The sequence below is a fragment of the Necator americanus genome, chromosome II, assembly GCF_031761385.1.
Source record: "Necator americanus strain Aroian chromosome II, whole genome shotgun sequence".
NCBI classification, from domain to species: Eukaryota; Metazoa; Nematoda; class Chromadorea; order Rhabditida; family Ancylostomatidae; genus Necator; species Necator americanus.
Genome location: NC_087372.1, coordinates 19,438,278 through 19,463,331, shown reverse-complemented (window position 1 = coordinate 19,463,331; position 25,054 = coordinate 19,438,278). Strand labels below are relative to the sequence as shown.

At 41.5% G+C, this 25,054-nt stretch overlaps 2 protein-coding genes across 3 annotated transcripts; one reads left to right on the top strand and one right to left on the bottom strand.

Moving 5' to 3' along the window:
- Nucleotides 1-824: 824 nt before the first annotated feature.
- RB195_018509 (uncharacterized protein) lies at nt 825-23,310 on the bottom strand (the record flags this gene model as incomplete). Of its 2 annotated transcripts, none has more annotated exons than XM_013437716.2 (8): nt 825-991; nt 1,288-1,474; nt 3,649-3,743; nt 11,786-11,899; nt 11,956-12,076; nt 19,765-20,005; nt 22,999-23,141; nt 23,206-23,310. In XM_013437716.2, the coding sequence occupies 8 exons, from the start codon at nt 23,308-23,310 to the stop codon at nt 825-827; spliced, it is 1,173 nt and encodes a 390-aa protein (XP_013293170.2). The 2 variants fall into 2 exon arrangements, with proteins under 2 accessions (XP_013293170.2, XP_064041858.1); XM_064185977.1 differs by lacking the exons at nt 22,999-23,141; nt 23,206-23,310 and adding an exon at nt 17,230-17,319 and having other exon boundaries at nt 1,297-1,474; nt 11,786-11,832; nt 11,885-11,894; nt 11,956-12,024; nt 19,917-20,013.
- On the top strand, nt 22,923-23,480 carry RB195_018508 (uncharacterized protein; the record flags this gene model as incomplete). Its single annotated transcript, XM_064185976.1, has 2 exons — nt 22,923-23,139; nt 23,284-23,480. 2 exons carry the CDS (start codon nt 22,923-22,925, stop codon nt 23,478-23,480), a joined length of 414 nt encoding a protein of 137 aa, XP_064041857.1.
- Between the last annotated feature and the right edge of the window lie 1,574 nt (nt 23,481-25,054).

Below are 25,054 nucleotides of genomic sequence, written 5' to 3'. Positions count from 1 at the left end.
CGTAGAACGTTATTGTTATCACTACGTTAGTGATATTCACGTCATTTCAGGTTAGCACATCATTCTTTGCTAATAGTTGAGAACGGAGGAATCTCATACTTTGAATGATGTTTCCAAATTGTGGAGATTTGAGAGAAATATGGGTGTAATGTCAAGTTTCATTGTTCTCCAAATATAGAACTGACGCGCTTAGGGAAAAACCATAAAATCTTACATCTATGCTTAAAATTTTGGGTAAAAAAAAACCGAAGAGAGCGTTGACAGAAAAAAACAATTCTAATTTTACAAAAAAAAATTTCGCTACTGTTATTTCTTACTGATCGGTGAAGGCGAGCGAAGCGAACACTAAAAAACCTGAAGTCCGGCTTTAGCCGGACATTAAGGCTGGTATACATATATTGCTAGCGCGATATTTTGTGTTTCTCGCTGTTGTAATATTATTTTTTCTAAATGCACCATACCACGAATCTGAGGTGGTGAGGGAATCCACAGGAACAGTTGGGGAAGGGATAGTAGATGGCGCGGTCTGGGATAATTGCGTTCATTTCCCCCTAATTGTTGTAAAAAAAAAACGGCGGCAAGATTTTCCCAGGCTGCTTTTTTACGACGATTAGGGAGAGATGAGTGGAACCACTATTGGTCCAACAGTCTGCAATCCAATCTCTATCTTCTCCCGCGCATTCCTTCATTATGTCTTATTTGGGGTATGTTGCCTTTAATTCGTGCATGCTGATGTGAGGAAGTATGTGAGCTTGAAACACAATATTACATACTATATATATATATATATATATATATATATATATATATATACTGTGGGAAGCTCAGAAAAGAATACCAGATTTGTCTCGGAATGGCTTCCCTCCAGGAGTCGTTCCTTTCCCAATACCATACTCACAGTACCCAAAATGAGGGAAGAATCTTGAGGGACGTGAGAATCTGGCGAACGCTTTGATGCATTCTTCGCACTCATTGTGAGCGAAATCTCCACCTGAAATATTCCGTTTTATTTACAAAACAAAGAGAACGGAATGGGATAGCCGCGAGTAAAAATAAACATGAGACTTCACCAACATATAGTCAATTGTATGTATCTAATTGAAAAATGCAAGGCTGATCACGCCGGGATATTTGAGAGATATATAATGGGTGAAAATTTAAAATAAAGCTTTTATGTCATAACAACGAATGATGAAAAGAGAATAATCAAAAATGGCGGAACAAGCGTTGATTTGTGAAATTTGAGCAGGGACGAGGGCAGAGGATCAGCTTATTTCTCTGCCGCACGTAGATGACCGTGAGTTTTTGGACACTCTGCAGCCATTTCCTCATCAATCTCTTCAAGAAAAGTCTCCTGTTTGACAGCATGGATTGTGTAGTAGTAAATTCCGACGACTAGAGCGGTCAACAGTCCAAGAGCAACGTGGTTCTTGTAGTTCTTAGCGAAAATCTCCTTCACCCGTTCCTCGTTAACCTAAAATAAATGTAGTGAATGGTAAAGTTTTCTCTACACAATAATGAAAAGGAATTGTTCACTCGCACAACAGGAACTGAGTTGAGGGAGTGGTTTTGAAAGTATGCTGCGTAATGCACTTTGCACTGGTTCGCTACCTTCTTAATAGAAATTCCTTGAACCGCAACCGTTGCTGACAATCCACTCTGTTCATGGGGTTCTCACATTGACAGTACAATTGGAAAGTGTAGATTAGGTTTGCGCTAGAAACCAACGTCCTTATATGATCCACGAGCGTTTTCAGAAAAGAATAATTTGATCGAATATAGCTGCTGAAGCTTTAAGAACATGAAGATAGAGACTCTTTTCTAGAGAAAGAACATTTTGTTACAATTTCAGTTTCCACTTAATATGCAAAGAACATTGGATGCGAAATAAATCTAAAGTTCCGAAGAGCGACAAGTTTCACCAACGAGGAAGTATCAGTTACAACAGCTATCAAAAGAATTTTCTTTTTCTCTGGGACTAAGAATGTCTCTCCTTAGATGAGAGTGCAGCAGATTTCCTTCCCTTTATCGATGTTCACCAATTGTTAGAATTGCAAGAAAATGTTTACTCCTGTTCACCAAATGTTTGAAATCCGGTCCAGTTCTGAGATAACTACGGTTATGAGAACTCAGGGAAGCATCTTTAAACAAAAATCATGTAGTAATCACTTGATTTGACGAACTGAGATTGTGATAACGTAACGATATAGAAGCGGCTCTAGGTTAAACGTAAAATCCCGAAGAACTGTACGTCAACGTCAAGCAAATTGATTATATCAACGTTACAAAAGCGCCTTTAACAAAGCTAACAAAACGTTATATATCATCTCCGCTTTTTTTCGTCAGTTTTTTTCCCTTTTCTTCCCATCTCTCCTGAATTAGTTGGCATTATCGGCCTTCAGAATCATATAAAGAAGTAATCTTGTGACGTCCTTGGGTTAACTCATTCTGAGACATCTAAAAAGCCACTGTGAACTGAACGTTTTTGAATTATGCAGCGCGTTAGCATTTGTTAGGTAGTGGGTGTTCTTGCAGCCGGTTGTAACTTCAGGTACGAGTGGGTTTCACTGGGGGACGGTAAAGAGGGTCCCGGCGGATTCTCCGCGAACGCGCCCATTGGATATGCCGGCGGATACGCGAGCATACCTCGAAGAGGTCACGCTCCAATCGTTCATGAAGACGCAGACAACCGTCTTAAATGTTCTTCTAGCCACAGAGACACAGAAAACTGCGGAGTTACAAGAAAATATGCAAAGAAGAGTGGTATGAGCTGTCGAAATTACCGAATAAGTCAAAGAATAATAGTGTTAGATAGAAGTATATGGCATTTTGTATGGTGTTCTAATAAAGAAAGGGAGTGAGTTTGTCTTTATATCACCTTCAGAAAGTCTAGAAATCTTACGAAATTTGAACTCTTTTTCTTCCTGTAGGTTCCAAGAAGTCAGAGATACAGAATGTTCCTCTGCCGAGAAATAAATTAAGCTACAAAAAAGCTTGCGAGTTACAGGATAACGATAGTTTTCATTACCGTTACTTTCGAAAGCTGGAATTTTTCGTTTTAACGAAAATTTTTATGCACGTAATTTGAAGCTATAAGCTACATCCTTATCGCATTTTTTACGTGAGGATTTCTCTTGCTTCTGGTGCTATTACTAAATTGAGTGAATTATATCCTGGGCGATGATGCAGCGTATGATTAGCGGTAGGTAAGCAGAGTCAGCTATTTAGGTGCTAACGAAAGTGAATCTCTTTAGGACACGCACCATCGCTAATTGTTCTGACGAGGCATGACCGGGGCATGCTCGAAATTCCGCCGGGACCCTCTTTACACGCACCCGGTTTCACTTGGTGAGATGGAGATCCAGTGAAGGACAAGCTACATCAGAGAACACCAGAATTACCACTAAATTACAGGCAAACACCGTGTTGTACAGAGAGATATTGCAGCATGTTATAGTAGGGTCCCAAGTTGATCGCAACTATTTGTGCAATTGCATCACGGTTCAAGTCTTTTTGACTCGACCGTACACTAAGAAAGACCATAACAAAACACTTACACAGAAATCAAGTTTCCCCCCAAATTTATTCGAGACTATAGAGCGCCTATCACGATTCAACAAATAAACTAAAAACTAAACTTCAACTAACCTTCTCGAACTGTTTTGCGAATCTCCTCTGAGCGCGAGGAAGGTCCTCGATATAAGTTGTTTCTAACATGTCACTATCTTTCAGCTTTTGCACACCTGCAACAAGAAACATTCCAATGTGTACGAATGGAGTGAACAATAATTCTACAGAAATTCAACCGTACAGATAGACCACCACCAAAGATATTCACAAACAGTCGTGATCCCTGAACACGGAACTGAAGATGAAAAATGAAGGTCTTCCGCACGATTAGAGATTAGTGAACAGATGTGCAGGCAATGAATCTTATCTCTTTTTTGTATAACGTTGTTGTTAGACGTACATTGCTAGTTAGCATGCTCAGTGTAAAGGGCGTATCGTTAGGTGCCCGCAGCTTCCGCGACAACCTCTCCTTAGGGGGAACGACTGGCAACGGCGATCGTTAATTGCTGCGAAGCCGTTAATAGCGTCAGCAGAGCATGGCGCTCCGTTCGCCTTATACCCTTAGATCGTCCATCTTCGGCCCTCATCGTCTAATGAGATGCGAAACATGCCTCACAGGAACACACTATCTTTGGTATTGCTCCTGTACGGACTATCGATCGCTTACGTACAGAGATCGAGAAACTGCCCTCGAAATGCCAGAAATGGAAAATAAGTGTTTTATTTGTGTAAAACAAACAAGTCGAAATTTTTACAAACTAATGCAGCATTAAATAAATACAATGCACTAATGCATTAAATACTCTGTATAAATACAAATGTATGTCTATATCTTCTATATAGTTTTTTCATTGACAAATCTACGTCTTCCAACCAATCTTCAACCAGGTTCTCGTTTTTACACTTTTCAACCTTTGCTTTGGAACGTTTTCAGCTTCATTCATGTCCTCTGATGCTGTTTTGTTCTTGTACAAATCATCTACGTTTTTGCTTCTTTTTTAGCATTTTCATTTTCTACGTCGGTACGTTGTTGCCATTTTGTTCTTTGAGCCTTCCCGGAAGTCAACTCTATTACGTTGCAATACAAACACAACACATGACCTCAGAGACGTGGTGATGGATGGGTGTGGCTTAGTCATCATAGCTACCCTAGGATATGCCTGCTCTGGCCTGCCCCGACGGCCTCTTCTGGAGGCACTTATCTGCGAGTGTCGCATGTATCGCATGTATGTATGTATATTATCGCTGCGAGTACCTAAGGACTCCCCCCTCCTCAGTGCAAACGGCTATCGCAGAACAAAAGCACTGAAAAAGTGACTTAGTTCAGCCGCATGCACCACTTCCGCAGGATTCATTGAAGTATCTCCGCAATGAACACGGGTGATGTTTCCGACACCGTTTCTCGCAAAACAGCCCTTTCTTCTTCTATTCATTTACTTTTCTCATGATTTTTTCTTCACTCTTTCATCAGTCCGAATAACTATGTTTGCAAGACTCATATATGCATAGCCGTACACGCAGCAATTAGAAAAGGGTCAGAAGGAAAAGAAGCACGGGACAGTTGCGTAAGCAGCTGCGTCGAAGCGACACTTTGGTACACCGGTGGGAATCGAGGTGAGACCATTGCAAACTGGAGCAAAAGATAGTGCTAGCAAGGGCCCCAGCTTAATCCTGATCGCCGCGTTCCACAGCTTCGTTTACGCAACTGCACAGTGCTTCATGTCATTTTGACCTTCAGACCGGACTTCAGACTTTTGGTGGTTTTAGCTTCGCTCCCCTTGACTGATCAATGAAAGTTAATAATAGTGGTGTTTTCTGTAAAATTAGATTTGTGTTTTTTGACAATGCTTTCCTTCTCTTCTTTATATTATAAGTTGAGGGGAAAAATTACGGAGTTTTTCTTCTAAACGCGTCAATTCTGCATTTGGAGAATATTCGACCATCAGCTACAAACACACCTTCGATGCTAGAATAATATAGATACAATTTGAAAGCATTACTCGAAGTATGGTTTCTCCCAATAATTATCACAGAATGATGTTTTAACAGAAAATGACGTGAAAGACATCATCCTACTGATAAAGATAACGTTCCACAGCAGATCACATAAACATCTCGCTACTATTTAAGCAGCCGTTTGCATGCGTGTTTCCACTTTCCGAGAACGGCATGCTACAAACTTGAGGCGACCAAAGAAGGAAATAGGCACGCGGAGGAGTCGTAAAGGTGAAGAGCAAAGCGCCCAGTGGTCAAGACCATGAAACGGCTCCAACCATTTATCCCCTGCGCCATCGCACCCCCTCTATAGGTATCTGGTGCCAGTGGACCCGTCGCACCCGCTTCTCTGGCGCCGGCGCGCAGTGCGACGCCGGTGGACCCGTCGCACCCCCCTTTTTGAATTTCGTGACTGACACACACACACACACACACACACACACACACACACACACACACACACACACACACACACACACACACACACACACACACACACGTGACAGAATAAGCCCGTTAATATATATCATGATATATATATGTATATATATATACATATATATATATATATATATATATATATATATATATATATATATATATGTATATATATATATATATATACATATATGAGTCACGAAATTCGAAAAGGGGGGGGAGGGGGTGCGACGGGTCCCGCAGCGTCGGATTGGTGCGCAATAACTTCGTGTGCATTTCGCTAAAGATAGGTGGGAAGGTGCAGCCTTTTCAGCCGTGGACAATGGGCGCTTTGCTTTTCACCTTTATGACTCCTCCGCGTGTCTCCTTTCCTTCTTCGTTCGCCTCAAGTTGGTAGCATGCCGTTCTCAGAAAGTGAAAACACCGATACAAACGGCTGCCTAAATGGTGGCGAACAGTTTACATGATCTGACTTAGAACGTTATCGTTATCAGTAGGATAAAGTCTTTCACGTCATTTTGTGCTGAAACATCATTCATTGATAACTGTTGGGGAAAATCAGGAGGAACACCTATACTTCGAGTACGAAGGAGTGTTAGAAGGTGATGGTTGAATAATCTCCAAATGTAGAATTGACGCGTTTAGAAGGAAGACTCTGTAATCTTTCGCCTTAATTTATAATAAAAAAGAGAAGGAAAGTGTTGTTTGAAAAAAACACAAATCTATTTCAACAGAAAATGTCACTACTATTAACTTTCATTGATCTACGAAGGGGAGCGAAGCTAAAACAAAAGAAAGCCTTAAGTCCGGCTTTAGCCGGACATTCAGAATGGTATATAATAACGGGTTTATTCTGTTACGTGTGTGTGCCAGTCACGAAATTGGAAAAGGGGGGTGCGACGGGTCCACCGGCGTCGGATTGGTGCGCCGGCGTCAGACAGCTACAATATGGGGTGTGACGGGTCCATCGGCGTCGGATTGGTGCGCCGGCGCCAGACATCCATAGAAGGGGGTGCGACGGGTCCACCGGCGTCGGATTGGTGCGCCGGCGTCAGACAGCTACAATATGGGGTGTAACGGGTCCATCGGCGTCTGATTGGTGCGCCGGCGCCAGATAGCTATAAAATCGGGTGCGACAGCTCCACCGGCGTCGAGTTGGTGCGCAATAACTTCGTGTGCATGACGCAAAAGATAGATGGTTGCAGCCGCCTCATAGCCGTGGCCACTGGGCGCTTTGCTTTTCACCTTTGTAACTCCGCCGGCGTCGGATTCATGCGCCGGCGCCAGATAGCTACAAAATTGTGTGAGATCATCTATTTTTTGCGTCATGCACACGAAGTTATTACGCACCAATCCGACGGGCCCCGCGGCGTCGGATTGGTGCGCAATAACTTCGCGTGCATGACGCAGATGATAGATGGTTGCAGCCGTTTCATAGCCGTGGCCAGTGGGTATTTTGCTTTTCACCTCTATGACCCCTCCGCGTGCCTATTTCCTTCTTCGTTCGCCTCAAGTTTGTAGCATGCCGTTCTAAGGAAGTGGAAACACGCATGCTTAAATAGTAGCAAGATTTTTATGTGATCTAACGTGGAACGTTATCTTTATCAGTAGGATGATGTCTTTCACGTCATTTTATGCCAAAACATCATTCTTTGATAACTGTTTACAGAAAACAGGGGGAAAACCCATATTTCGCGTGATACTTTTAAATTTTGTCTATATATAATATAAAATATAATATAAAATTGGAAGAAAGATAATATAAAATTGGAAGAAAGATTGCTGGAGATACACAAGTCCAATTTCATAGAACTAATAACACTAATATTAAATTTCGTTGATCAGTGAAGGCGAGCGAAGCAAACACCACAGAAAGTCTGAAGTCCGGCTTTAGCCGGACGCTCAGACTGGTAAATGCAATAAATCAAATTTGAAAAAAGAACAAGAAATTGTTAAATAAACAAAAGTAAAAGTAATCATGACCATCTCTACGTCCTCTCTTCTTGAAACCCAGGCGGCGGGTCCACTCGGCGTCACAATAGCTATAAAAAGGGGTGCGACGGGTCCACCGGCGTCGGATCGGTGCGCAGTAACTTCGTGTGGATGTCGCAAAAGATAAATCAGACGTTGCAACTGTTTCATATCCATATCCGGCGTTGTATTTCACCTCTATGACTCTGCATGCCTATCTCCTTCCACGTTTGCCTCAGGTTGGTATTATGTGTTTCTCAGAAAGTGGAAACACGAGTGAAATCGTTCACGTCATTTTATGTTGAACATCATTCTTTGATAGCTGTTGGCGAAAACAATGAGAACACCCATTCTTCCAGTAATTCTTTAGAATTGTGTCTATATTATACAGGAACTGAAAGAGTGTTTGAAGCTGAAGTTTGAATATTCTCAAAATGTAGAGCTGACGCGTTTAGAAAGAAAACTATGAAATCTTTCGCCTTCATCTGTAGTAAAAAAAGAAAGAAGAAAACATTGCTAAAAAAAACAGAATTCTGAATTTACAAAAAATGTCACTTCCATTAATTTTTGATTAATTTTAATTAATTGATCAGTGAAGGCGAGTGAAGAGAACACCACAAAAAAGTTTGAAGTCCGGCTTCAGCCGAACATTCGGACTGGTATAATATAATGAACAATAAATATGATAAATACAGATAAACAGATAAAAACTAATCCACAAAACTTACTGGGATTTGAAGCTGATCTTAGAGATGAACAATGACGCTGACTGAATGTGAGTCCAGGAGTTGTGCGCATTTTGGTGGCTTTTATAACTTGATCCAAATAAAAAAACATCAGAACGCTTAGGTGTGCGCTTTGTAGAAAAAGATTTGCGCTGTAAAATAAAAGATTACTGTTCTTATGCGCACTGTTTTTTTTTTTTTTTTTTGAAATTTAGTTGAGAAAAGAGTTGATAATTTTAGTAAATTTCCAAACCAAGAAGAAGGAAAAATCCTTATCCATAACACACTTCAAAATGAACTAGTTTTTATAAAGCATGAACTAAGTTATTGGAGTTTAGAGAGTTACTGGACTATTTTTTTTTTATCTCTGTAGGTGTTTTGCTTCCTTTTAAAGGTAGATGCCATAAGTCCAAAAATAGAGCTCAAGAAAACTGGGAGAAATAGAAGTTCCAAATTTTCACAAATATACAAATACCCCTCTCTACAATCCTGCAGTATTGTACTTCATGATAATCACTGTGGGAGTCGTTATCCAGCCGTCGATGTCCTAAATTTACCCCTCTATGTAGCTGTAGATGTCTTTTTTTCCCCATATGATATCGAATTTTTTTTTTGAGTGACAATACGAAAAATCGACATTGTTGAATAATATACCAGTTTGACTCTTTTACGCTGAATGCCAAAAATCTTAATGCGCCATCCACTAACCCGAAGTTCTTTCGTCAGTCGGCCTTCCACCAAAGTACGTACATTTCATAAATAAGCTGAACCTCATTACACTGGGCTAGTCGTAACGGAGGAGAAGACTGATGTGCAACCTATGAAAGAAATGATATTTCCCTCTTAATACTCAAGCAGTCTTTTAACATTCAATACGAAGTCACCTCAGGTTAGTTATATTTCTCTTATATAAAATTCTTACACAAAAATCATTGCATCAAACATTAAATAAAATAATACTATTAAATATATAATCTAATATTACTAAATCATAGTTAGATTTGATACTTGTGATAGTAAGTTAGACTTTGAACAGGGATAGAATTTTTAATTTTTCAATTCTTTTTAAATATTTTTCCATTTCATTGCCTTTGCCAACTTATATTAAGTCATTTATAATGTTTATTTATAATATCTTATGCTTATTCAGAGCCATAATACTACGAATCTGAAGTGGTGAGAAAATCTGCAGGAAAAGCTAGGGATTGGGTTGCAGTAGGTTGGAGCAAAAATAATGCGCGTTTTCAAAATTCACTTCAAAACACTATAACTTGCCTAAAAATCAACTTTATAAATCGGAATAAGAACCATTACTGTCCACGCCGTCTTTGCTAACGAGCCACAAGTTCCCACTGCATAAAAGTCCGAGCTTTTGGAGTCACGAACTTACGTAATTCGTTCTCGGCACCACCTTGCTTTTGGAAGATCTTACCTCTTAGGCAACTGTCCAGATATTTGAAAAAGTGATAGTTGATTGACGAAAGTTCTGGCGAATATGGTGGGTGAGGCAGAGTTTCGTAGCCTAACCTATTCAAATTCAGTAGCGCCACCTTTGGAATGTGTGGCCGGGCATTGTCGTGCAGGAGAGTCGGACCCTCTTTGTTCACTAACTCGGGGCGAAGAAGTTGGAGTTTTCGGTGCTTTTCGTCCAGTTCTTTGCAGTACTATTCTGTGGTGGTGGTTTCGCCGCAGAGAAGTACTGTTTTAAGCGGATCGTCTTCAGTGATTGTCTTCAATAGGTGATCGTCAAGTTCAGAAAGGCGGCCGCGACCTTCCTTATCTTCGAGGGTCATGTCGCCACCACGAATCCTTTGGAACCAAGACCGTACCATGCATTCGGTGGTGCCACCCTCACCCCAAATAGTTTCGGTATTCCGACTTGTCTACGCTGCAGACCTGCCCAGCTTGAACTTGTAGAAGAAGATTTGGTGAAAATCTTTCCTGGACATATTATCTTCTAAGTCTTGGTACTGACCAAATGCTGATTCCCGTTCAAAATCAGTCTAGCATTAATAACCACAACAAAATGCGCTAAAAACGCTATACAACTTCTAATATTAAAGATGAGTGTAACCGGAAGAAAACTGCCGTGAAGATAAGGCAACGAAAAACCCGCATTATCTTTGCACCAACCTATTGGATTGCGGGATCCGGCGTGGTTCTACTATACTATACTTAACCGAATTCTATGCTTTCAATTTAGATCCAGCACAATGTCAAAATCGCGATGCGCTGCCTTTAATCGAGTTGTGTCGGTGAGATGGATGAGGCATAAGGTAAGAACTGCACAACGATCTGCTGATGTTATTAACTGCTGCGCACAGTAATTACCATCGTTGCCAGCCACTTCTCTTAAGGATTAGTTGTAGCACGTTTGGATTCCTAACGATACGCACCTCAGTAAAGTTTCATCAGATTCTACACAGTAGGTCAGAGCATAAAAAGTGCCGCATTCTATATTTCCTTTGCGTTTCAAAACTAAGATAAACAAAACTTAGGGAAAATGTAGGTGGGGGAAGGGAAAACAGTGGCTCCCTTATTTCTCGACGCTCCAATCTACTTTTTTCTCTTAGTAATATTAGCTTAGATTTCATAGATCCTCTAAGACTAATGTTTAGGCGATAGGGCCCCGACTGATTTGATTATTTACTTCGAGAAATAAGGGCGCCGCTGAGTGGCCCCCCAACGACATTTTACCTAAAATACCCACATTCTCGATTGTCAAACTTTCCTTGGAGACTTTTTTTCTTTCACCGGCTGGCCACGCAAGTCATTGTATAAGCCAACACGTGTTCCAAAACTACAACGATTACGAATTGCAGTAAAACGCGTTCGCGCATCCCAGGTGGATTGATACGCCAGTAACTTTATCTTTTCAGTTCGTAATAAAACAATTCATACTAAAACTCCTTTTCAAGAATTCGGACACACGACGGTACAGACCACAGAATCGAAGTTGAACCTGACGTGTGCGGAGGAGCATCTATGATTTGTATGCACAAACAAAATGCTATGGAAAAGTTTTCTTGCAAGGTAGTGAGACCCAAAGTCTAATCAGATGAACGGCGACAGTTACGAAATTTTACCTGACATTGTTTTCGTTGTGGAAGGCGTAGTGGATGCACCTCTGCACCTGCAGAGGGGAAGTTGTTGTGAAAGGTAAATCCGAGTTCGCATGGCTACACGAAAAAACATCTGAACTAGACATGAAAACAGTGAAATGGTAACGTGTCGAAGAAGTAAGAATCTGACTGACTATCGCTTATGTTGCTAGCAGAGTTCGCAGCGGCGAAGGCAGTACGTCTTTGCTCACGAGTCTGCGGCCCTACAAATTTGGTGAGAATCGACATCGCAAGTCGCCAGTTAGAAAGCGCGACCTGTTAGAACTACAGTCAACAATTCATAGAGCGCAGGAACTTGCCGCACTAGTGGCTGCAAATCTTGCTGGCAGCTTTATTCATAATCATTCAATTTGACTCCGACAAAGTGGCAAACCTTCATGCTTCATAACGGGTTCAGCCGAGTTGCAGGCTTTCCCACCTTCAAAGGTAGCCCTATTCTGATTCCTATTGAAAGTATAGCAAAAAGAATGGGTACATATACTATATACTATTTCTATGAAAATAAGTGAGTAATGAGATGAATCAAATTGACAAAAAAGAGAAAACATATCGTTTGACCGTAACTACGTCTTTTGACAAAGGAATTTTAGAAAAACACAATACAACTTCCTGTTTTCTCGAATTCAATCTCAGTTAACAACATGACAAACTTTCTATAGAGAAATAAAATGAACATGTATCTATAGTCGGTGGGGGCAGCAGTTGGAACCGAGTTGGGACCGTCGCAAAATGCAGCGGTGGGTGGTGTCAGCAAAGGTTTCACCACGCTCCTAGCAGCTATGCTCCACCAATAGCGCCTCGAGAGAAGCCGCGTACGCAATTGCGTACGAGCTCCATGTCGTTTTGACCCTACTATACATGTTCATTGTTCACCTCTACAGCTGAAACTGTTGAATATAAGAAAAATCGATATCGGGTAAATTCTCTCCTTCAAACGTTTGAATTCCAGGCTTGCATTTTATCGCTTAATTCCGTTGTGCTTATTTGCAGTAAATACCCTTTAGGGTTTTTTTTAAAGATGTTATATTCACTTTGCTCATTATTTTCGTTGCCTCATCCAATATGAAAAGGATCTCGAAACTGCCCCATATTCGAACTTCTTCATGTTAATGCTTAGTCTACAATTATATTATATTATTATTCGATGTGCGTATCTATAACATGAAGTTGTGTTTGTCGTCGCCAGGGTCCAACGTGTGACAAGATTTTACCACCGAGGGTCGTAATGGCGTAAGGATACTATTAAATAATTACATACATTACAAAATATTATACTGGGTGAAATAAAATCTGAGCGTTTTCGTTAGGTGTCTTCAGTGAGCTATATCTGACGATGTAAACATCACGTCATGATACTGCCATCAAAATGGACAAAAGTTATTGAACAAAACTGTGCATATTTGACCTAATTCGGTTAGTCCTAACTATGTAATTCGCGAAATGAAGCGAAAAAAAAACGCCCAGAACTCTTAACTTCACCTAATATTAAGTTGCGAACGACAGTAAAATAAAAGCATCAACATTTGGTTCCACGCAGGTTCAACACATGGCTGAAAATTTTTGGGAAAGAAATAGAAGCTTGAAACTACTCCTAGACGAGAAATTCTGTATGTGGAGCTTTGTTTAGCCCCTAAATCCAAATATAGGGGTGATTCGTTAGAACCATGTCGTTGCCAAAATACCAATTTTTGCTCGCGCCCCAAAAAGCGTACAATCTTGAACAAAATCTAATAGCTCGAAGTGACTCAAGGCTAAGCAGATCTTCTTCCAGTATGTTGTAGCCGAGGATTTTCTCTATCACATACTATATTACGCGATTTCCAAGGCCTCGTCGTTTTTCCAAATTTTAGGTGGAAAAAAATGACATTTTTCCCACCTAAGTTCCAAAAAAACTAGGAGATTGCAAAAAACAACGAAATGAATATTTTGTAGTGTAAACCTCCTTCTCTGAAAAACTATCTAAGACATTTCTCTTGATCCTCTTATCACAAAGTTGTTCGCGATCTTCCAGACCTAACAATGTGCGCAGAATTTGAACTTTTTTGGTCATCCAATTCTATTAGATCCACATTTAAATTGCTGAAAACAACGTATAATTGGATTCTTCATCTTTTAGAAGTAGTTTCAAATTCCTAACTCTTTTGGAAAAATCTGACTCAGCGAGTTGTCAAATTTGCGCCTCCCCATTATTACATTATTGATTATTGAATTAAGATATTGATTTTTTCGTTGTTCTTCTCTAATTCGCACCTATGTACCTGACTCTTCTCTTTTTTGTTGTATTGTGCTTTAACCCGCATTTAAATATATTTAAAAGATTTTAGAATGAAAATAGAACAGAATAAAAATTAAAACATTTCAAAGCTAGTGTTTTAAAAAAATCGGCAAATTTGCTTCTTCTGCTACTTGACGTTTCTTCCCTTCTGTCAGCTACCTATTTTATCATCTGTCATTTCTTCTTCGGCTGATTTTCGACTTTGTTGTTTTTCGAAACACAAAATTTCCAATAATGTGTGTTGTGTTGTACTTGAGAGGATCGTCTCCCATGTATTTCGAAAAAGTAAAATCGAAAATTATCCGAGGAACGAATGGCAAATGAGGAAATCGGTAGCTGAAAGCTGACAGCAGCGAAGAAACGCCAAGTAACGGAAGAAGCAAATTTGCTGAAACGCTTTTGAAATATTGCTATTGAAACAATTTTATTCTATTCTAGTTTTATCCCGAAATCTATTAAATATCTCATACTGACTAGAGGACATAATACGACGAAAAAAGAGAAGAGTTAAGTGAACGGGTCGAATTAGAGAGGAACGACAAAAAAAAAAGCCCAAAAAAAAAATCTACATTCCGTTTCTATAATATGACAATGGGACGAGGCAAGTTCGACACCGCTCTAAGTAAAATTTCTGCAAAATAGTTTGAAACTTGGAACCACTTTTAAAAGTTGAAGAATTTAATTTTACCTAGTGTACGGCAGTGTAAATTTGGTCTAATAGAATTTGATGACCAAAAAAGGCTAAGATTCTGTACACATTGTTAAGTTTGGAAGATCGCGAATAATTTTCTGATAAGAGGATCAGGAGAAATGTCTTACGTAGTTTTCAGGGAAGGAGGCTTACACTACAAAATAGTCATATCGCTGTTTTTTGCAATCTCCTAGCTTTTCGGAACTAAGGTGGAAAAAATGCCATTTTTCTCTACCTAAAATTTGGAAAAAGGCCTTGGAAATCGCGTGATATAGTATGTGATACAGAGAGATCTGCTTAGCATTAAAGGCATCACCCCACGAATCTGAGGTGGTGCAGATTTCAGGTGGAGTATTCGCATACAGGATGGGAGACTACGGAGAGGGGGGTGATTCCGTCCATTTCTTGCTAATTGCCGTAAAAAACGGCCCGGAAGATGCGGTGCCGCACAAGACTGGCGCGCTCCAATCGAACCTCTTGTACAAAATGGTGCGCCAAAACGAATGCAGCCGTATCTTCGGGCCGTTTCTTACGGCAATTAGGAAGAAATGGACGGAATCACCCCCCTCTCCGTAGTCTCCCATCCCGTATACGAATACTCCACCTGAAATCTGCACCACCTCAGATTCGTGGGGTGATGCCTTTAAGTTACTACTACTCCGAGCTATTAGACTTTGTTCAAGATCAACCTACAATTTTCGGCGCGCGAGCAAAAATTGGGATTTCGGCAGGTTTTCCCATCGCAGAAAAATGGGTCGACGTTTTAAAAAATCACCCATATTCGGATAAAGGGACCAAGCAAAGCCTTATGTGCAAAATTTCTTCTTTCCGGAACATCTGGTTCTCTCAAAATATAGATGGGACAGATCCAAAAAAAAGTCGGAAATTATTAGATTTCGTCGCATCAAAACTCCAAAAAGATTAGTAAGTGGGGAAAAAACAGCGATATGACTGTTTTTTTAGAGCAAATCTTCTCCTCTGAAAAACTATCTAAAATTTGTCTTTTGGTTCTCCTATGGCGAAGTTAATAGCGATCTCCCACACGTAATAATGTGAACTGAATCTGAGCTTTTTTGGCCATCAAATTCTATTAGATCCACTTTTAAACTGCTGTGAACTACGTAAAATTAAATTCTTCATTTTTTAGAAGTGGTTTCAAGTTTCTAACTCTTTTGCAAAAATTTGACTTAGCCGGATGTCGAACCTACGAGGCCTCATTGTTACATTGTCAACACGTTACACATTTTCAAAACAAAATATTGGGGCTTCCATACTGTCCTACGCCTGAAACTAAATGTAATATTTTGTAATTTATGTAATAATTCTATATTATTTGTTGTGTTATTTTACGATGTATGTAATTATCTAATACTACGTAATGTTTTGCAGTGGTTATCATGCCATCACCCATTCACTACTGCTTATCACACACTCCCTTACGACTCCCGTTCCCCTGCAACCCCTCCCATTACGACCCCCGATGGGGAAATCCCATCACACGCTTGGCCCTGCCTTGACCATGGTCGTCACTATCAACCAATGTTTCTAAAGAATCAAAGATTTCGATCCGAGCAATAATGTTAAAGATCAAGAAAACTTTCGATCGAGATGTCATCGCTTCTGCACATATCCCGTTGTTGGTCCAGGCTGCTGGGCTCTGGCGCAGGTAAAGCTTGCAGTCGCGATTGAGACAGGACTCTCGCTTGCTGCAATCGGACTGCAAAGATTAAAAACACCCCAAGCGCTAGTTCCACCAGGCCTTGTTACGCGACTTCGAGTAAAGTCGCTTAGGGACAGCACCAGGCTTCACCGGTCGTTTTAAGCTAACTATAAAAAATATGTGGTGTCCTAATTCGTTGATTCTTGGAACAAAAAAAAATCATCAGTAAATGATAGAACAAACGTTCAGTGTTGTTTAAACATTCATAATTTAAGGTCAAGCTGAAAAAGAGCTTGACGTAAGTGCTATCTTTCTGTTTTCGAAAAAGACTACAAGCATAAGTCACAAGATCGTACCGCCAAAGGGAATATAAGATCGTTTGAACCACCTTCTTAACCAATCAAATGAATTTTACTCAGTGGCGCCCTTATTTCTCGAAGTAAACAATTGGGGCCCTAATTCCTAAGCATTCGTCTTAGAAGATCTATGAGATGAAAATCAAAGTTACTAAGAGAGAAAAGTAAGTTAGAGCGTCGAGAAATAAGACCCCTTACTACATTTCCTCCCGTTATTGTTTATGAACGCTGAAGTTTTCCTATTCTCATCAACTTGGTTCGAAAGGAACATAGAACAATCAATAAGCGTGCTATTGTTGAAGGTTAGAAGAGTCTAGAGTTCAATATCTCCCGCTTTTTACTGAAGGCATGGGACATTCCCAATGAGCATGAGCTAAATTGAATGAATATAGAGAAAGTCAAAAAAGAAAACTTAAGCCGCATCACCTGCGAGAAAAGATATCGGAGTGACTGGCGAGTGCGAAGCTAGCCAAAAATTAAGCAAGTGTTTTAAATCGGTGTAGTTCCCTGCACTCACTGAAAAAAAAGACAAATCTGAGGAACAGTCATAAAAAAAGAAAAGACTCCAAGGAAAGTCTGACAATCGAGAATGTGGGTATTTTAGGTAAAGTGTCGTTGGGGGGGCCACTCAGCGGCGCCCTTATTTCTCGAAGTAAATAATCAAATCAGTCGGAGTCCTATCGCCTAAACATTAGTCTTAGAGGATCTATGAAATCTAAGCTAATGTTACTAAGAGAAAAAAATAAGTTGGAGCTTCGGGAAGGCGCCACTGAGTGCACCCCCCACCCACCCTCCCCTCCCCCGACACTGCATTTTTGAACAACAACAATGATCAGTCGCTATATAAGCGCAAGACAAACATAACAGGGAGACCTTCTTTGTAGGGACGTTATACGCTTAAAAAGCGGTTACTCAGTGGTCCGTGCTGGGCATCTCCGATCCAAGGTGAGCATTCATATAAGTTGGTGGTTGGAAAAGGCACAAACTTTATCTCTTTTTTACGGAGAGATTTGCTCGCTTAAATTATGAATTGAATCGCTTATCTCAGGCTCTGGAGAAAATTCGATTTTGCTGAAAAGTTAACCAATAAAATTATTTAATAGTGTACAGCTCACAGAAAACGAATACCACACCTTACTGCGCCGAGGTTCATTGAAAGTCGAACCTTCCAACTATACGTTTAATTTGATTGTTTCATGGAGAGAATATTTATAGGTACTGACGACAACTAGTAATGACTATCAGCGTACAAATAGACGCAAATATTGAAATTGATCAAGGTTTCCAGGCCCTACGTGTGGTGCGTGGGTGATGTTGTGGGAGGAAAGAAGTCCGGGTTTTCAACTGCGCTTTTATTTCTGGAAATGAATAAGTCAATCGTGGTCCGAAAACCTAAACATTAGCCTTGGAGGATCTATGAAATGCAGGCTAAAGCTACTAAGAGAAAAAAAGGAAGATAGAGTATCCAGAAATAAGAGCCCACTTGAGTGCCCCCACAACTACACTTTAACCTGGTCTATTATCCCTTGGAAGAATGACCAATCAAGAACCGACGGTTACCGTTGATATCGCGGTAACGAAGTAGTCAATCTAAAGACGAAACGAATAGCAACATGATCGGGACCCAAAAAGGAACTCCTGAAATTTCCAAAGTGGTCATCTTCGGAATTTTGAAGTAGTGCCATTTTTTGTGCAAGGATGTTCGTCAAAATTTAGCAACATGGTATTTTAACCACTGGCAGTTTCTGTCGATAGGTACCTGCTGGATGCATTTATAGACATGAAGAAGAAAAAGATAGGAGGCCCTGCTGTTCAAATGAAGATCGACAAATTCAAGTTCGCAGTTCGGAAATTACCACTGCCACAAGTGCTTAAGGAGGCGGAATCTGTGGTGCCGGTAAACGTTTGACTGGAAGTTACGATGGTTGCGGAATAAGACCGAAGATTTCCTACTTTACTCCCCTTAACTGAAGGCAAAATCCAATCAGAAACAATGATAGTCGATTACTGGGAATAATACGAGTGTTTTAAGATCTATAAGATAAGAAGTTTTAGGATCCCATATTGGATCAGAGCTACCGTTCGGTCACAACTGTCTAAAGCTCGGTGCAGTTGGGAAAGCGGCTGCGCTCGAAGCGACGCGGTGGAGCTAGCGGTTGGGAGCGAGACAGAACCGTGCTAGAGAGGGTGCCTCATTGATGATAGTCGAATTTAAGCAACAGCCAAGATTGTTAACAAAATTTATTACGGCTAACGTTTCGGCGTTGTCGCCTTCGTCAGAGCCTGGAAAGTAAGAACATTTGCAATATATCCTCTCAAATACCTCATCCAGAACAAGTCATCATCCCCTAGGATATTACACCCGGAAACAAAAACCAAAAAAGCCCAAATCGTTGTGCCTACCTTAGTAGCCGCGTTGCCGTGATGTTAGCGGATATCCGCGTGGTGCTATCGCTCCGCTGATACTAATTAGGATGCGACCCGCATATGACCCCGTAGATCAAACCCGCAAAGGTCTTGATACAGAGCCAGCTCGTTGGTCACGGCTAAGCACTCTTCCTTTCTATTTATTTTTGGACCTTTTGCATTTATCCAAAACGCTTCTAAAGTTCTGCGAGCTATAATTTCGGGTTCGTACGATAGAATTGTGACAGCTATGCAGAAAGGAACGTTTTCATGACATTGTCTGCGGTGAACTCCGAGGGGAGTTGCTGCATTCGATTGTTTCATCCCCCTTAGATGTTCTCTAATGCGAACACAAAGGGGGCGCCCTGTTTCGCCAATGTATTGGTCCCCACATGTTTTGCACGAAATTAGATAGACTACACCAGAGACCATGCAGTCCCCTTCCTTCCCGAAAGGGCATATTACACAGTCTGGAGTGAGACAGAAGCGGTCGTACATTCTGTTTCGAACTAATTGTTTTTTGAGATTTGTTGAAGGTATTTCCACAACTCTCACTTGGTCCTCGAGACCGCATTTCACCAGACTAGCCCGTATAGCTTTACTCAGGTCGTCGGTTATGAAGGGCAGGCAGAAATTGATCTTATTCGACTCAACCAGTGTGGCATATTCTTGTTGCGCACCAACATGTGGCCTACGTGCTACATTACCAATGTAACCGTTAGAATTCGCGATGCGTTGCGCTAGGTTGATCGCATCGATCCGCTCCTGGACATCTGATGTCACCCTTACGGCTGTCCTAAACATGTTTTTAACCACAGATTTCTTGGTTTTCCAAGGGCGAGCGGAAAGACAATGAACTAGAATGTTTTTGCTGCTAGGTTTTTGGAACCATCGTGTCTTCCATTCACCATTGGACCACTGTATTTCTACATTGAGGAAGGACAGCCAATTTTCTTTGGGTTTCTCCCTTGTGAACCGTATGTAAGGGGACTTTGGTTTAGAAGCTCGAAGCAAGTGTCCATCTCGTCTTGAGTGGGGCATATAATGCAACAGTCATCAATATAACGGCAATACAGGAAAGGTTTCCGTTCCAGAATGGGTTGTTCTATTTTGGACATGAATGCAATGGCTAGTGTGGGAGCTAGTCTTTGTCCCATGGCCAATCCCCTGATCTGTCTATAGTAGTTGCCGGCCCAACGAAAAATGGAGCACTTTAAGCATTCATCCAGGAGCGTCATAATTTGCCTTATGGAAAACCCGTGCAAGTCTAAGGTGTCCCGATGTTCTACGAGTAGCTCGAACACAGCTTGTATTGCACCGCCGTTGGAAACATTTGTATAAAGCGATGTGACATCGAAAGATTCGATGACATATTCTTTTTCTGAACGCGCTCTTTTAAGCTGCTCAAGGAACATGTTGGTGTTGGATAGATGCGCGGGAACATACTTGAGCAATGGTGCAAGTATAGCGTTCAAAAGCCAAGATATTCTGTCCGTGGGGCCACCTACATTGCTTATGATAGGACGTACTTTACGTCCTATCATAAGCAACGTAGGTGGCCCCACGGACAGAATATATTGATAGGTGCCTCACTGATCTACTGGGATGCTTCAATAGCTGTCATTTACGCGACTGCACCGATCTTCAGTTCGCTGTGACCCGACGACACCAAAAATCCCACCGCGGCTGCAACTGCCCACGCAATTGCACAAAAATGTCCTTTTCACCCGATTATACGATCTCTCCATCGGATTGTAAAGACACCTTCCCAGCAAAGTGTGTATCCATAGAACATTGTGGTGGCGCCGGAAGAAGATGTGGAGAATTAGGAGCGTGATGAGTCGGAAGGTGAGCAAGAAGAGGACTACTGGTTCTCCTTTTAAACTAGAAAGTTTTGCGATGCGTATGTCCGAGAAACCGCCTCTTGGAAAAGACTTGGTCGTTACCGAATGTTGTGAAATTGAATCACCTGTAATCTTCGAATTAAAGACCTGTGGGGAGCACAAGGACATATTGTAGGAGAACTAAAATTGGGAAAAATGTAGTTGGGGGGGGGGGGGGGGCACTCAGTGGCGCCCTGATTTCTGAAAGTAAATAACTAAATCAATCGGGGCCCTAAGGCCTAAACATTAGTCTTAGAGGATCTATGACATCTAAGCTGAAGTTACTGAAAGAAAAAAGTACGATAGAGCGTCCAGAAGTAAGGACGCCACTGATTTAGGTTTATTCTTGACTACCTTTAGATTTATGTCCTTTGAAGAAATTGTGTCGATTAATATAGGTTTAAGTCGACTTTGGACTTATTATCATTGAAAGCAAACCTATTGATAAATACTAACAAGAATTGGCGGTTCTACATGAGCGCACGCAATCAGGAACAGGTTATTCTGACTCTTCCATCTTGTCCCTGTCAATGACAACAGACGCAATGAGTACGATGAAGTACTACGGAAATTCAAAAACTTCGTTTTACAGAAATCAACACTACCTTGAAAATGTTCCTGATAGGAGTTTTCAATACTTTCAATATTAACTATTCTGTCACCAACTGCTGTTTGACCTCAAAGTCTCTCATATCAATGCATTTCACGCTTAGAACTTAGAAAAAAGGAATTCCACAAAGCAAAATGGTAATGCTAAAACCAAGTTGTAGCAACTACGAGACATCACAGTCAATAAATTGTCTAGGATAACATCCTACCAGTGCTACAATGACAAACAAATAAAACAATGCAACCGGATAAAATCACATGACGAGTGCTATTTTGCGACGACTAGTGCTCATCCAGCAAATTCCGCACCAATTTTATAGATTACGCGTAAACATGGTGGTAAGTATCCGTAATTACGTACTCTCCATGTCATAAAAGTTTTGATCCGAAAACCGTGTATTTTGAACCTTTTCAACTGTGGAATTAACATAACACACTATTCTTTCACAGTTGAGGTTGCTCTGTTCGCATAGCCGTGAAGTGCCTCCAAATTTACCGCTTGTTTCTACAAGGAGTTCTGTTGACCTTGTCCTCATTTTGTATGTTAATTTTTTTTCTGAATTTGGTCCTTACGTTTGCAAATATGGGCTACAATCTGGAGACTTTGAAAGTAAACATAACATACGTCTAATTAACCGCATGATCGTGACGCTTCTGTCGGGACAAGAAACAAGGGGAAGAGTTGCGCGTTGTGGCGGGCGCATCGCTCTTTCATAAGATTAAGCAGGTTCCTGTCGTTTTCTCAAAGACAGGCATCACGAAATTGACGATGCTCGGATCTCTATGACTAAGTAAGATACAGGGTGTAGTTCACGAAAATAAATGTGATCGCGCTCAATCCTCGCTAATAATCCTGCAAAGGCTTGTATAATAGGTCTCTGTGGCTTCGCTTCAACAACGACTCATATTATTGCGGATAGAACATGGGCCGGGACAAGTCTGATTGTTACCTGCTTTTACTAGACGGAGTCAGACATACGAACATATAACCTGCATTGTTGTATGATAAAAGCTTTCCATACATTTCCAAAAGGTGCTGTCGTCCAGCATCATGCTAGAGCCCATACCCTGAATCCCATGTGCATGGAGAATGGTTCTATCTCAAGAAGCAAACGGAAATCGTCTGATAGGCCTTTGTGAGCAGGCGAATCTCATCATTGCATCTACGTCCTAGAGGAATTACCGCCGCCACCAGCTTACGTGGCAAGGGCAACTCCATTAATGCCACAAGAGCAGCGAAAGCGGAAAATGCCGACTCCTAAGCTCCAGTTCGATCAAGTTCTGACGAAGAACATACCTCTGACAGATATCCGAAAATCTGGAGCTGTCTGCGACGTCGCATTCGATTCCGACCATCACCCACTTCTTCTCAGCTTTATGGCACGGTTCCAAAAAAGGTATCGGAGAGTTCAACATCAACCGAAACTCGACTTGGCAGGTCTGAAAACGAGGAATACAGTAAAAAGTCCTGCCAACAAGTGTTGATCAATATTGTACTACGGACTGGGGGGAGAGTGGATGACGCTGACTCTTTCACTAAGTGCATTCGAAACGCTGCAAAAGAAAACGCTCCCGGTTTTAGCACCGAGGAAGGAGTTCGCCTTTGCATCTGCGGAGACAATATCCACGTACAATTCTGTATGTGTTGCCCACACTGACTTCAGCCAAGAGAAGCGTTTGAGGAGATTGCGTCGTCAGCTGAAACGTGACCGTGAGAACAAATGGACGTCAAGAGCGGAGGAGTTCGAGAAGGCGTGGAAGGAGAAGAACGAGACGTGAGAGGACAAGAACTCGAGGAAACTCTATACTCTGCTAAGGCGGTACAGCGGCAAGATGAAGAGGTGTTCGCCTTTCCTGAACACTGCCAACGGAGTTGCTGTAGGGGAGGCAACCTTGCCAATCTGGAGGGAGCATTTTAACACTTTGTTGAACCGAAAAACGCCGTCCCTGACCTCGTGCACCCCCAAAGACAGTCATACACCACGGTCAGCGAAGAACCACTGATGGCGGAATCGGAGGTTTTGGTGTGTATTCGAAAAATGAAGAATGGAAAATCTGGCGGAGACGATGAAATTGGCGCAGAAATTCTGAATCCTCTTCCTCCTTTTAGGATTGAGGTGACGTACATATAGATTGAAAAAAGGATACCTGATCTGGAGACTCGGTATTATAATTCTTCTCCACAAGAAGATTTCCATCGCGGAACCCAGGAATTATCGAATAATATCATTTCTGCGCGTGATCTACAACGTTTTGAAGCGGATCACCCTGGATCGACTAATCCGACATTGCGAAGCAACCACCGGCGACGAATGATTAGGTTTATTATGTGGTTTATTGTGAGGAGAATGACTAAAGTGTGGTAGTTAAAGCAGTATTCGAAGCTGCGTTTGCGCCAATGGAGTTCCAGGAAACATACGCCTCGTAAACGACTTGGATAGAAGAACAACTGCTGCAATAACTCATCTGTTCTCGAGCAATAACTGGATATGCTACACCGTTCGAAATGGAAATTGGAGTGAGACAAGTGGCCGTGGCGGGACCTTTCTGTTCAAGTTGCTCGTCGATAACAGAACATGACATAATGCCAAGAACAGTTGAGCAGCGCCGACGACAGTAATATTCGCTTCTAGCAGCGCGAAGTTACAACATGTTTTTAACCTTGTATCGAAATTAGCTGCAGCTTACGGACTGCGACCCGCTTTTACAAATGCAAGCAGATGTGGATCTCCTCGAGATCCTCAAGGGGAATCCGGGTAGACGGACAAGCTATGGAACTCGTAGATGAGTTCTGTTATTTGGGATGTATGCTGAAAAACGATGGCAGCTACGAGAGAGATTTTCAGCAAAGATGCGCTAAAGCTAATCCTTCATTCAACTCATTGACAAGGTGCCTGTGGTCGACCACATAACAAACGAAGTTAAGCTGCGAATCTACCTATCCGCAATTCGCCCTATCATGATGAAGCGCTGCTGACGGTGATGGAAAAGCTTGACTGCAGGGAGAGAAAGCTGTTTAGACGGCTGCTAGGCTACTTTTGGCCGATGGTGTGCCATAACGAAGAACTTTATGGAGTGGACATGGTATACCGGCGTATCACGCGATCAAAACATCAACATCCTGCCCGCCCTTCTGAAGTAGTCACGGACAACCCACTTTATGAAGAGGCCGTCCGATTATCTCGTTCAAGTTGTTCTGGGGATCCTTCTAGGTCCTAATTGGAAAAGGGACCCTGGTCGTAAAAGAAGGTACTGGACGGAGATTGTAAAGGAAGATCTGAGGACACTTGGCGCCAAACATCCGCCTGCCTTTTAAGTCATGTAACTCAGAACATGGGCAACTCAAATAAGCG